We start from the raw sequence: 13,118 nt of genomic DNA, 5'->3' as shown, positions 1-13,118 counted from the left end.
AGCTGCTCCTTCTGAACTTGGCTCAGCAGCCTTGTCTTGCACCTCTCCATTCAGCCTGCCCTGGCCATGATCCCAGAGGACAGGACATGTGCTGAGAGTAGATGTTGGCCTAAGGTCGCCATTTACTAGCTGTGAATCTGTGGGCAAGTGTTTTTAAGGCCTGGAGTCTTTCATTTTCCCATCTGTAGTGTGAGGACTACTGCTGCACCTTGTAGGGTAGGAGGCTTGAATGAGGTAATGGGTGTAAAGGGCTCAGCCCAGCAACGTGGGCATAACAAGCTCTTAAACAGAATTTTGTCTCCATCTACCTAAGCTGTTTGAGATCTGCCAACACATTCACAGGTTAAATCTGAAGATAGCTTGAAAGATCACCAAGTTCAGTTTGCCATTTCACAGATGATGAAAATGAAGCCTGAAGGAAGGAGCATGACCAGGCTGGCCCTGAGGCAGTAACAGAACCAGGGCAAGAGCACAAGTCTCTGTGACCAGCCCACTCAGTGTCCCCAGGTCCCAGACCCCAGTGATCCCCATGCAGCCCTCACACTGGCCAGAGGTGGGTGCACTAAAAGTCAGTAGGAAACCTGCCTTTAACCACATGGCCGGCTGTGGGAGGCAAAGGGAAGCCTCATTAGGACCTGGCCATTCATCAATCCAGGCACTGTAGAAAGCAAATGCCAGCTTCCTTCCCAATGCCTCCTCTGTACCATGCTTCTAATGACAAGCTCACTGTTTTGAGGCGACAGCAGCTAGAGGAGAGTCCTGAAGAAGCGGGGAGACGCTGGGAGGCAGCCTGGTATGGTGGAAAGGTCAAGCTCTCCAGACCTGGCGCCCCGTTCAGGCCGCATGTCTCGCTGACAGCGCCTCTCGGGTCAGTTACCTCTCAGCCTGTCCGTTCATCCAGAAAGTATGGGTGATGATATCCATTTAGGGATCACTGTATTAGAGAAGGCTGTATAAATGCCCCTAGAATATTCTTAATAAATAGTATTTGCTAAGAATATTGCTTTGTGTTCCAGTTTTACCATTTGCTTTGTGACCTGGGGCACTTCTCTTCTGAGAGCCTGATTTCTTCACCCTTTACTACCCTTTTCACTTCTGATGAGTAACTTACATGAAAGTGTTTTATAAACCAAGTTATCAACAACTTTTCCTCATTTGTGCTCCTCACAGGGCTATATGAAATTGTGGCAGCACATCACCCACTATGGGCTTTTTACAAGGTTATCAGTCAAGCCTCCTTTAGCTCAGCAACAGCTAACCAAATCCATCTGTTATAATCAATAGTGTTCTTCGGGTTTCCCAGCCTTTTAAGCCCACTTTTATGTAGACCAAACCAAAAATCCCTCGTGAGAGACAGCGTGAAATGCAACCAAGCTGATCATCCCTTTCAGAAAGATAGCAGAGCGCACTTACGGTTGGGGTTTCAAGGCCTCCAGCCCCGTACAGACACGCCCAGGCTCTGCCGGCAGCGAGGCTCCCACACCGTCCCGGGAGGAAGGGCCCCACTCTCTGCCAGCCTCGCCCACAGCGCTGGACCCATTTTCACAGTCTCCAGGGACCCATTCTACAACCAGAGAGCTTTCACCCAAACCCATCTGGGGCATAAGGCCAGAGGATTCCTGCAACAGCCTCCCAGTCCCTTCCGCCCTCTCCTCCCCCAGCCATCCTGAATAAACCACCGGCTCAAGGTATTCTCCGAGATTTCGGGACCCTCCTCAAACAAATGTCAACGGCTCCCTGTTGCTAGGAGGCCGCTTACGACTTGTTCAGGTGGCAAGGCCTCAGGAAGTCAGGTAGCACTTTGTGGAATGTTCTTGATATACGGACATATTTAATTCTAACTTGCAAACAAGGAACAATTATCAACTAGCAGAAGGTATTAAGAATTCCACACATATCCAAGAAACAAAAGCTGTAGGGCGTCAGTCCTGCTGACCTCCTTAGCTAATAACCATTTGCTACTTGTCCTTTCACTTTGGAATCTGCTTAAATTCCTAAGAAGACAAGGGATAGCAGCCACCAAAGTTTTAGGGAAAAAAGTGTGCAAGACTTAGGATTGAGTAAATTCTATTAATTTTCTCTGCAAATCAGAACAAGACCTTTCACAGTACCATTATTCCTGGTCTAGCTCCTAAAATGGCAGTATTCCTTGAGGGCAAAGTTTGAGAACCACTGACCTATGGGGGAAAAGGCCAAACTGCTCACCTATCAGTCAGTGGCCTCCACCACCTACCATCCTCAGCCCCTGGTCTCTGTCCCTCACTGCTTCAAGCATCCATGTGAGTTCTGTTTCTACTTCTGCCCCACATGCAAATATCAAAGCCCCCAGGCCAGAAGGAATGACTGTGGCCAGCCCACTAAGAGAGCCCTCTCCGTATATGCTGTTCGTACAAGTCTCCTTTTGAATCACTCCTTAGCTGCAAAATCTTGGGGGCAGGGGCTCTGCCCCCAAAAGCCTGTATTCTCAGAGCCCAGCAGGATGCTACTTCAGGGCAGTGGCTGGGCCAGACTGCTGCAGGGGTTTATTCCAGAGTCCCACACAGAAAAACCAGTTAGCCAGGGAACCCAGCAGGGAACATTCCCCACGGTACTGCTGAGAGAACCAGGACCAGGGAAAATGCTAGATTTCATGCTTAACTACTGAAAAGCTCAGCCCAGACCCTCACTGGGTCCCAGTCCATAGAATGAGGAGGGCATTTGCTTGATCTAGACGGCTGTCCTCAGAGAGCTGCCTTTCTACATGTGTACTTTTGTCCTCTCGGGGCTTCTGTCTGGCCAGAGTAACCAGGCCACCAAACTCCCAGGGCCCGTATGAGCTTAACCAAAGACTTCAAGCAACTAGGGAGAAAAGCAGAAAACTACCCCTAACATCTTTCCCCACACTGCTTCCAGCTGCAGCTCTGGGTCCTCAAGCCCGAGACAGGGGCAGAGGCATCAGGAGCTGACAGCTTGGTGTCCAATAAAACACAGGCTTGGTATCCAATAAAACACAGGGATAAAAAGAACACATTAAATTTCACCTTCTGGCATGTATTACAGTTTTAACAATTTGCCTCCACCTCACATAGATGCCTTTTTAAGGTAAACTCTAAGTGGGCACTTAAGAGGAGCTTTTTGAGTTGAATATAATCCTGCAGGAGACACAAACCCAGAACACGGGCTCTCCTCCCCAGCTAGGATCCTGAATGTGTGCCCTGCCCACTGGCACCAAGCACTTAGTGCCTTTTACCCGAGGTTACTGCGCAGCGAGTCTCCCTGTTCCTTGAGCCTAAGTGAGGTAGAAACATCTACCGGTAAAACCACAGCTCTGAAGCCAGACTTCCTGGTTTCAAATCCTGGCTCTCGTTACAGGCTATCTGAATTTGGGCAATTATAGAACTTGTAGTGTCTCAGCTCCCTCGCCTGTAAAACAGGGATGATGATAATAGCATCAATCTTACAGGGTGTTGAGGGCTGAAGGGGTTTAATATGTGTGAAGTGTTACAATGGTGCCTAGCATACAATGAGTGCCATACTCAATGCTATGATGATGATGAGTTGTACCCAGTAAAACAGTTGAGTAAACTGCCTGGAGGTGGGACACAGCAGTCATGACAGGAGGAAACCGAGAGAAAGACCTATCAGTTCCACTCTGAGGCTAGGAACCATGCAAAGGTACCACCTGGGATTGGTCCTCCCTGAGCCAGCATACCCTAGCCTCAGGGTACCTCTGCATCTCTCCTGTCCCCAAGTTATAGTGTCCAAGAGGGTAAATGGAGAAGGACCTGAGCAAGGTTAGCTCCCCCGGGAAGAGCCTCAAACGCAGCAACAAGATATGGGAATCATGTTCACAAGAGTGGTTCAAACCACATGGCCTCGGACAAGTCAGCTGGTTCTCTTCACCATTTCTCTGTGCTTCAGTATCCCTCTGTGAACAGGGGTGCTGGACCAGACGGTCGTGCTCGGCTCTGACATCCCAGGATGCTGTGGTTCATTTTCTTGCCATCCGCTCATCCTATAAGGTTCAAGAAGGTTGAGATGCCAGAGACATTTAACTTCTAAAAGTGTTTCATAGCAAGTGACTGTGACAAAATCAAAAAGAGTCCAAGCAGCCAAGCCCCAGGCTGGCCACAGAGAGGGACAGGCCGACCACCTTGGCCCCCATCCCCTCTTGTACCACTGGTCACTCCCCATCTCCTCCCCGCTGTTGTCCTTAGCCTGTTAACTACTCTAACTTCTGCAGACCTGCTTCGGTGGCAGTTGTCTTCATTCTACTCACCTGCTGACCCTGACCTTTCCAGGACCTTTCCAGGACCCCTTCCTGCAGGACGGGCCAAAGCCTCCCCGGCCTCTGTTCCTGGGCCGCACGCACACCCTCCGTCTCAGTCACGCTCTAGGGCAGCAGAGTGAGAGTGCCAAAGCCAGCCACGCATGCGGCCATCTCACATGCTTGGCTGTCTTCTAAGAGAGAGCCCAAAGGAAGCATCAGGAGGGCCAGAGACAAGCCAAAGCATTCTCTGAGTGGGATTTTACCATTTATAATATCAAACTATCTGTCAGCATAAGAGGCTGTACTGTGTCAAAGCAGTCCCTCCTTCTCCACTCCCCTCTCCTTAATAGACACAAACTCCTATAAGCTGAACGAAATGGAAAATTAATTTTAATTTAATGTAAGGCAACTTCAATCAGTAGGTTCAGGTTTAAGTCGGGTCTGCTTTTGTCCTATTAGTTATGGCTTTCTGAAGACTGGAGTATATTTAACATAATATTCATGCTTTGCGGCCATGCTTTTTTAACTCTGAATTTGCCAATCTAGGTCCCTTCTCTCAACAACTAGATTAAGATGATTAGTCTGGAGAGAACATTCATATTTACAATCTTGCCTAAAACAGTGTCCATGAACAAGAAAGGCAAAGAAAAAAATTTTTACTCCCTTTCTTCAATTTTCTTTCTTTACAAAGCTAGGCATATTTCTGTCAGTAGTTTTAAAGCTGTGGAAATGTTTTATTATATATTTTATTACAGAATTAGAAAACTTTAAAAAATAATTACTTGGAACCACAAATAAAAGAAACAGAATAATAGGCTCACAAAAGAGCACTCTGGGATCTGTGAGAATTTTTCTCAAATTATGATATGTAGCTCTCCAAACTTTCCAATGATTACTCTAATAGCCATGAATTTCTATTTCAGTTGAATACTTTGACATATTTTCCTTCTTAAAACATTGTGACTCATTTCTTCTTCAACAGCTCAGTCATTTCAGGAACTACCTGCAAATAAAAAAAAAAAAACAAAAAGTAATTAAGCAACTTGAGTTGTGAGATGGTCACAGCTCCTTAAGAAGTACACAGAGGTAGGGGCGCCTGGGTGGCTCAGTTGGTTAAGCATCTGACTCCTGATTCCAGCTCAGGTCACGATCTCAGGGTCGAGGGATTGAGCCCTGAGTCGGGCTCCACACTCAGCAGGGAGTCGGCTTGAGATTCTCTCCCTCTCCCTGCTCATGCTCTCTCTTTTGCTCTCACTCTAAATAAATAGTTTTTTTCGTTTTGTTTTGTTTTTTATTTGACAGAGAGAGAGACAGTGAGAGCAGGAACACAAGCAGGGGGAGAGGGAGAGGGAGAAGCAGGCTTCCCGCTGAGCAGGGAGCCCGATGCGGGGCTCGATCCCAGGACCCTTGGATCATGACCTGAGCTGAAGGCAGATGCTTAACGACTGAGCCACCCAGGCGCCCCTCTCACTCTAAATAAATAAATAAAATCTTTTTTTAAAAAAGTACACAGAGGCCAAAAGAAGCCATGTGCATTGCTGCTGAGGCTCGAGGTGCGCCCTCATTCCCACCACCCTCCCCTAGGCTCTCCTCTTGTCTGTGGGAATGTGGGATGACTACATACGTTTCTTTTTTAAAGATTTATTTATTTTAGAGAGTGAGAGAGGGGAGAGGTAAAGAGAGAGAATCTCAAGCAGACTCCCCACAGCGCAGAGCCCCATGGGGGGCTCGACTTCATGACCCTGAGATCATGACCTGAGCCGAAATCAAGAGTCAGACGCTCAACCGACGGAGCTACCCAGGCGCCCCAAGACTACAACCTTTGAAGGGAAGATCATCCGGACACAAGGCTGCTAAGACCATGAGCACCCACACTGCCTAGGAACTTTTGTTCTTTTTTTTTATTAAATAAATATTTATTTATGTATTTTAGAGGGGGAGAGGGAGACTTTTTGTTTTTTAAGATTTTATCTATTTGAGAGAGAGCAAGAGAGCAAGAGAGCACAAGCAGTGGGAAGGGGCAGAGGGTGAGGAGAAGCAGACTCCCCACTGAGCAGGGAGCCCGATGCGGGGCTCGGTCCCAGGACCCTGGGATCATGACCTGAGCGAAGGCAGACACTTAACGACTGAGCCACCCAGGAGCCTGGGAGAGAGAGTCTTGAGCAGACTCCACATTGACCATGGAGCTTGACCTCACGACCCTGAGATCACGATCTGAGCCAAAACCAAGAATCAGACGCTTGACTGACTGCGTCACACAGCCGCCCTGCCTGGGAACCTTTCAGACACAATCACAAACCTCAGAAAGGCACCACAGCAAATGGGAACCCACTGTTTCTTCTGTGAGGAGAGTAATGTGTATTTTTTACTTTCGTATTTTCTGGGTATTCTTTCCCTTACTGCACCCCTGCCTTTGCTCCGAAGTCCACACCAAAGTCTTGTTCGGACACGAGCCTGTCAACCTCCTCTAGCACTTGTTTTCTCATTGTTCATTTGCTCACTCCTCTTCCATTCCACAAACACTGTAGTTGCTTCCTCAGCACATGTTCCTATCTTTCAGCACATAAAAATGAGCTGCATGCTGAACATTCAATTTCATCATTCTTTATGAAATTAAGGCCTTGTGCTAATGCAGTGTCTGGTCAGCAGACAGAGAAAGAAACCACAGTGAGGGAAAACTGACCAAGTTGGCTCCCATTTTAAAAAGGATGAATTACTAACTCTTAGTCTTGGCAGTTCAGTGACTACAACTGGAGCTTTCAGGGTGGAGCTGCTCTGGGGCAGCCTGGATGACACAGGTGCACGGGGCATGGGGACTCAGGGGAGTGTCACCTGAAAACGAGCTGAGCCACCTGTGTAAAAGATCAATTACCCAGTCTTCCATGGGGCTGTCAACTGTCCTAGCTCAGAGAGATCCCAGCTGAACTCACCACTGATGAATACAGCCTCTCAATTATTTAAGAGAGCTACATTTCCATTAGGTGGAAATAATGTGTTCGTACAAAATTTATTAAGGAAATTGTCGACATGTTGTTTCTTCCGAATGTCACTTTGTCTCCAGCCTATTAAAAGGCCCATGTTTACCATGGAGCCAGTAGGCATTAGCTGAAGGGCAGCACTAAGTGCTGGTACCACTTCTCCCAGCTCTGCTCGTGGAGAGACCATGAGCTGATGCCAGTCACACAGATGACATGCTAAACAAGCCTCTCATGGGACCTACGCGTTTCATGAAAAATAGGCTAGCGCCCAACTTCTTTTAAATGAAACATTAACTTGATTTAGAACATACAATTTTTAAAAACCTTCCAGAATGTCTCCCTGCCACAATCCCCCCCCAAAAAGGGCTGAGGGAACTTTGTCCATCATCTATATCCTTTTTTAGATCAACCTCAGACTTTCCAAGCATACTACACAATGCCTTATTAGTTAGGGAAAAGAAAATGCCCCTCAAGTTCACTGAATGTCTGACAGCCTGAGCAAACTCAGAGATCTGGATTCTTATTTTTATTTTAGATAGTGTAGACACACAGCTCCCTAGTCAGTAAGACCAAATGAAAGTGAATTTACATTTAAAATAGGACAATCTACTGACAGAAATCACAACACAATTATATTTCAGTCATTTAATTAGTATTTCCCCAGGGTAAGCACCATGGGAAATAGAGAAGTTCAGGCCTAATTTTTGCCCACAAAGAGTTCCACCCCCTAGTTGGGGAGAAAAGACAGAGGCCTATGAACGACACAATCAAAAATGTGCCCATCTTACTCTGTAATGTAAGAAGATGAGAAGAATGGCACTAAATGCTCAAAATCCAGGAGTTCTGAGGAAGAGATTAAGTGTGGACTCAAAAAAATCAAAACATTAACATGGAGGAGAAAAGGATTTTGGAGGAGGCAGACAGAGATAAGCCCTGCAGGTTCCAGAGAAAGAGCGTAAAGAGATTAGAATGATTCTAGTGAACAGCTATGTTGGGGAGAAGTGGAAATAGTTTAAAAAAAAAAAAAACACGTGGTATGCAAAGTCCCATCAATGGGAATAAAATAGTCTCTCCAAAAGAGACAGTGCTGTGACAATATGCAAAAGAATGAAGATGGAACCTCACCTCACACCATATACAAAAATTAATCCAAAATGGATCAATGGCCTGACTACGGGAGCTAAAACAATAAAACTCTTAGAAGAAAACTTAGTGCTAAATCTTCATGACCCTGGATTTGGCAACGGATTCTTAGATATGACACCAAAAAAAATCAGCAAAAGAAAAAATAGATGAATTGGACTTCATCAAAATTAAAAACTTTTGTGCAAAGGTCATTATAAAGAAAGTGAAAGGACAACCTACCTACAAAATGGAAGAAGATATCTGGAAATTATATATCTGATTAGGGTTAATAACCAGAATACATAAAGAACTCCTACAACTCAAGAACAAAGACAAACATTCAATTAAAAAATGGACAAAGGATTTGGATAAACATTTCTCCAAAGAAGCTACACAAATAGCCAATAAGCACATGAAAAGATGCTCAACATCATTAGTCATTAAGGAAATGCAAGTCAAAACGACCATAATGAGATGCCATTTCATACCTACCAGGATGGCTCTGATTTGAAAAATGAAAAGTAACAAGCGTGAGCAAAGGTACAGGCAAACTGGAAGTCTTGCACACTGCTGGTGGGAGCGACCGACCAGCAGTGGTAAGCGACTGCCTTCGGCTCAGGTCATGATCCTGGAGTCCCGGGACTGAGTCCCACATCGGGCCTGCTGCTCAGCAGGGAGTCTGCTTCTCCCTCTGACCCTCTTCCCTCTCGTGCTCTCTATCTCTCATTCTCTCTCTCTCAAATAAATAAACAAAATCTTTAAAAAAGAAAAAAAAAGAAATCAGCTCACTGATTCTTGAGGTCCCTTTCCACTTTTACTGTCTTAGGACTCTCACCAAAATACCTCTTTCAGCACACACACATGCACATACCCTCACTCGCTTGCATACTCTCTCATGTCAAACCTGGGAGCTGCCCTTTAATGCAAGAGGCATAGTGTGTATGACACCATCCCATCAGTAATCGCTTACAAAGATGCTCCTGCTCCAAGACAGGCATCCACTGTATAAACATCACAAATTTCCAACTGTCTAACACTTCATCCATTTATCAAGTAAGCCCACTCTATAGATTGCCATACACAGTACACAAGAAAACAGAAAAACATATCCTAAAAATAAACAAAATTAGGGACGCCTGGGTGGCTCAGTCGTTAAGCATCTCCCTTTGGCTCGGGTCATGATCCCTGGGTCCTGGGATTGAGCCCCGCATGGGGCTCCCTGCTCAGCGGGAAGCCTGCTTCTCCCTCTGCCTGCCACTTCCCGTGCTTGTACACTCTCTCTGTCAAAAATAAAATCTTTAAAAAAAAAAAAATTACTTGTAAACTTACTTAAATATGCTCTTGGAGAAAAATACAAGGCAACTATAGTAGATGTCTGTTTGCAAACATGTCAACTCGATACATGGTGAGGGTTCAGAGGTGTTTCATTTTTGAATTAAAAGGTCTTTACTCCTTTAAGCTTCTCACTGTAGCTAAATGCTTGCTACCTGAACCAAATTATCCTTGTACAAGAGATACAAAAAATTTCTTTCATACTAACTTTTCCTCCCACTGGTACATTATAGTGGTCAAATGACTGTCATTAATTATCGTTTGTTCTTACACAGCTGGGCCAGGTAACAGGAGCAGCAGAAATACCTAAATCCTAAATTTCAATTATAGGACCCCAGGATCACTGAGGAGGGGCTGTATTCTTCCCAAGGCAAGATAAGGGGGCAGGGAGCGGGTGCCAAGGGGAAGGCTGACCCAGGGCAACAGCCCCATTCTAGTCTCTGCATAAGCAGATGAAGGGTCCATCTTCACTGGGCATGAACATATATATACTTCAAAGTACAGATGTGCTCTCAAAGTACAATCATTAGTTCATCTGCATCATATATAGTGCTGGTGAAGCCATGGTAATGGGGGCCAATTCTCTTGCCAAGGGGACCACCCTGGCTCTCTTCTCAGGCTGCAGCCTCTCTATTAAGGCCCATAGTAACTTGCTGTAATTCTGTGCGAGGGGCTCCTCACTGTAGCAAACCCACTTAGTCCTCCCAGGGTTGGGTGCTACTTTCAGAGCCTCAATGCCTGCATGAGTGATTTCTGCACAAGGCAACGAGGAAGTCTGTAGGCAAGCCCTGAGGGACAGAAAGAAACCAGGCCAGGCATGAGCTGTGACCTTTAAATGTGGCCAAATGGTGCACATCAGTATCACTAAAGTAATTTTGCTCATGGGGAGGGCAAATACAGGGGTTGTGGCGGGGTAGAAAGAACACTCAAAAAAGTACGAGAATGGGAAATAAGTGTTCTCCCCTACATATATGACATCAGGAAGGCCTTTAACTCTCAAACACAGCAAGCAGAGCCTACTTGTTGAGTCAGATAAGCTGTATCAGAGTGCCCAGTCTTCCCTTGAAATGTTGTAGCATTGGGGCGCCTGGCTGGCTCAGTCGGAAGAGCATCCGACTCTTGATCTCGGGGTTGTGAGTTTGAGCGCCACGGTGGATGAGAAAAGAAAAGCTGTAGCATTTCTGGCAAATCTTTGAATGAGGGTATTTGATGTGAATTTCTTTAAGGTACCTGCCAAATATGATTCTAGGTCACAGTTACTTGAGTCACTTCACACTGTGTCCTAACTTAGTACACGAGATGCCAAAAGCCATGTGGATATTTTAAAGACAATATGGACTCCTTAAAAGTAAAGTTATAATGCTCTATATAAACTTCATGTATTTATTAGGACAACTTCACAGTTAGCTCAAAACTGTGTACCTATATTAATATAATACATACGAAGACAGACACCCAGGTACACAAATATACAATGTTTTCCTATAATGGCTTCCTTTCTGACCAACTCTAAGAGGTTCTTGGATGATAAGCTAGGTAACAGCCATCTCTCCCAAGGCCAGCTTACCTTAAATAAATCAGCGACTATTCCATAATCTGCCACTTGAAAAATTGGAGCTTCTGGGTCTTTGTTAATAGCCACAATTGTCTGTGAAATAAAAACAAAGAGTTTGGCCTTTATCAAGAAAACATACCATAGATTGATGGTTCTAGTTTAACACTCCCAACAACAAATTTGTATGTTTAAAAATGTCTACTAAATAAGATTAATTTGATTCATTTGTGCCAATGTTGTAAATTTAGAAATTTCTGGGTTTGCACATAAAATTATCTCCCACAGCACCACTAGCCCATCACAGTATTTAAAACGGTTTTAAACCATTACTTTTCTAAGTTCTTTACTGACCTATGAAAAACGTTTTAGGAAGTAACAAATCAGAGGAGAGGATTCTGGGAAGATGGCAAAGTAGGAAGCATCAGGAGGAATATGTCTTCCTACTTACACTGCTAACTGCGCTGGCAGAATCTGTCTAATGTAACCATTTTGGAAATCCAGAGTCTACTGAAGGTCTGCAACTTCTAGGGGAAGGCTTGCATGAACTGCAGCTCTTAGTGCAGTAACAGGTACTCATTCCCCACCCCCAATGGCAAGCAGCTGTGCACATGTTCCTGCAGCAGCTTGTACACAGCCTGCAGGAGACAGAGTGGACAAAAAGAACCCTGTCCTACAACTACTGGGGACCTGTGCTTTAATTACTGACTGCTGCTACCGATCAAAGAGATGCATACAAAGAGGAGGAAGACCACTGCTGTTGCACCTCCCCCACTGTTACAAGCCCCTCGCCTCCTCTGGCTAAAGTTACCTCCAGGGGATTTAAAACGTCAAAGCACTTCTGCCTCCCTTCAATGTTCTTTTCTCCTTTTGGGAGCCAGACATTCAAGACTAGGACACTCAAAAGCAACTGCATCTACAGGGAAAATTACAAACTAACCTCACATACAGGCTCAGAAAAGACACAAAAAGACCTTAAGTTTATACCTCAGGTTAATCTTTGGCATAGAGAGAGCCTGCAACAATCAAAAAACAAGGATAATTAATAAAAACAAGAACAACAAAACAGCAAACCCTGGGGAAGGAGGAGAATCTGATTTCCAGGAATACATTATTAGATTCAAATATCTAGTTTTCAACAACAACAAAATCACAAGGCATACTAAGAAACAGGAAAATATGGGACTATTCAAGGAAAAAATATCAACAGAAACTGCTTCTGAAAAAGATCTGATGGCATCTCTATTAGAGAAAGACTTTAAAACAACCATTTTAAAGATGCTCAGGAATTATAAAGATGTGGAGAAGGTCAAGAAAACAATGTATGAACAAAATGGAATTATCAAAAGAGAGACCGAAAACCTAAAGAGAAACCAAAAAGAAAATTCTGGAGATGTAAAGTATAATACCTGCAATGAAAAATTCACTGGAGAGATTCAAAGGCTGATTTGAGCAATCACAAGACAGAATCAGCAAACTTGAAAGTAGGACAATGAAAATTATCAAGTCCTTAGAATAGAAAGAAAAAGATTAAAGGAACGTAATCAGAACTTAAGGGTCCTGTGGACCAACATCAAACAAACCAAAATATGTATTGTGGGAGTCCCAGAAGAAAGAAAAATGGGCAGAAAGAATAACTGAAGAAAGTGGCTGAAAACTTTCTAAATTTGATGAAAGACATGAAGATAAACATCCAAGATGCTCAACAAACTCCAATAAAGATGAATTCAAAGAGACCCACACCAAGACACATTATATTCAAACTTTCAAAAGCTAAAGATAAAAAGAGAATCTTGAAAACAAGGACAGGTGACTCATTACATACACGGGATCCTCAATAAGAATATCTTCAGATTTCTCAGAAATTTTGGAGGCCAGAAAG

General features: G+C 44.5%; 1 protein-coding gene across 1 annotated transcript in view; it reads right to left on the bottom strand.

The window, feature by feature from the left end:
• Positions 1 to 4,959: 4,959 nt before the first annotated feature.
• The window catches only part of ETFA (electron transfer flavoprotein subunit alpha), an 86,012-nt gene continuing 77,853 nt past the window's right edge, over positions 4,960 to 13,118 (bottom strand). Inside the window, exons 11-12 of the mRNA XM_025884120.2 lie at positions 11,252 to 11,332; positions 4,960 to 5,252 (exon numbers count right to left, since the gene is read on the bottom strand). Coding sequence (XP_025739905.1) covers positions 5,214 to 5,252; positions 11,252 to 11,332 — 120 coding nt within the window. The 3' untranslated portion in view covers positions 4,960 to 5,213. The remainder of the gene's footprint in view (positions 5,253 to 11,251; positions 11,333 to 13,118) is intronic.

Source organism: Callorhinus ursinus, unplaced genomic scaffold (assembly GCF_003265705.2).
Source record: "Callorhinus ursinus isolate GAN/ISIS: 27379988/994484 unplaced genomic scaffold, GSC_fseal_2.0 scaffold25, whole genome shotgun sequence".
Lineage (NCBI taxonomy): Eukaryota > Metazoa > Chordata > Mammalia > Carnivora > Otariidae > Callorhinus > Callorhinus ursinus.
The sequence above is the reverse complement of the archived record's forward strand: the minus strand, read 5'-3'. Positions and strand labels throughout refer to the sequence as shown.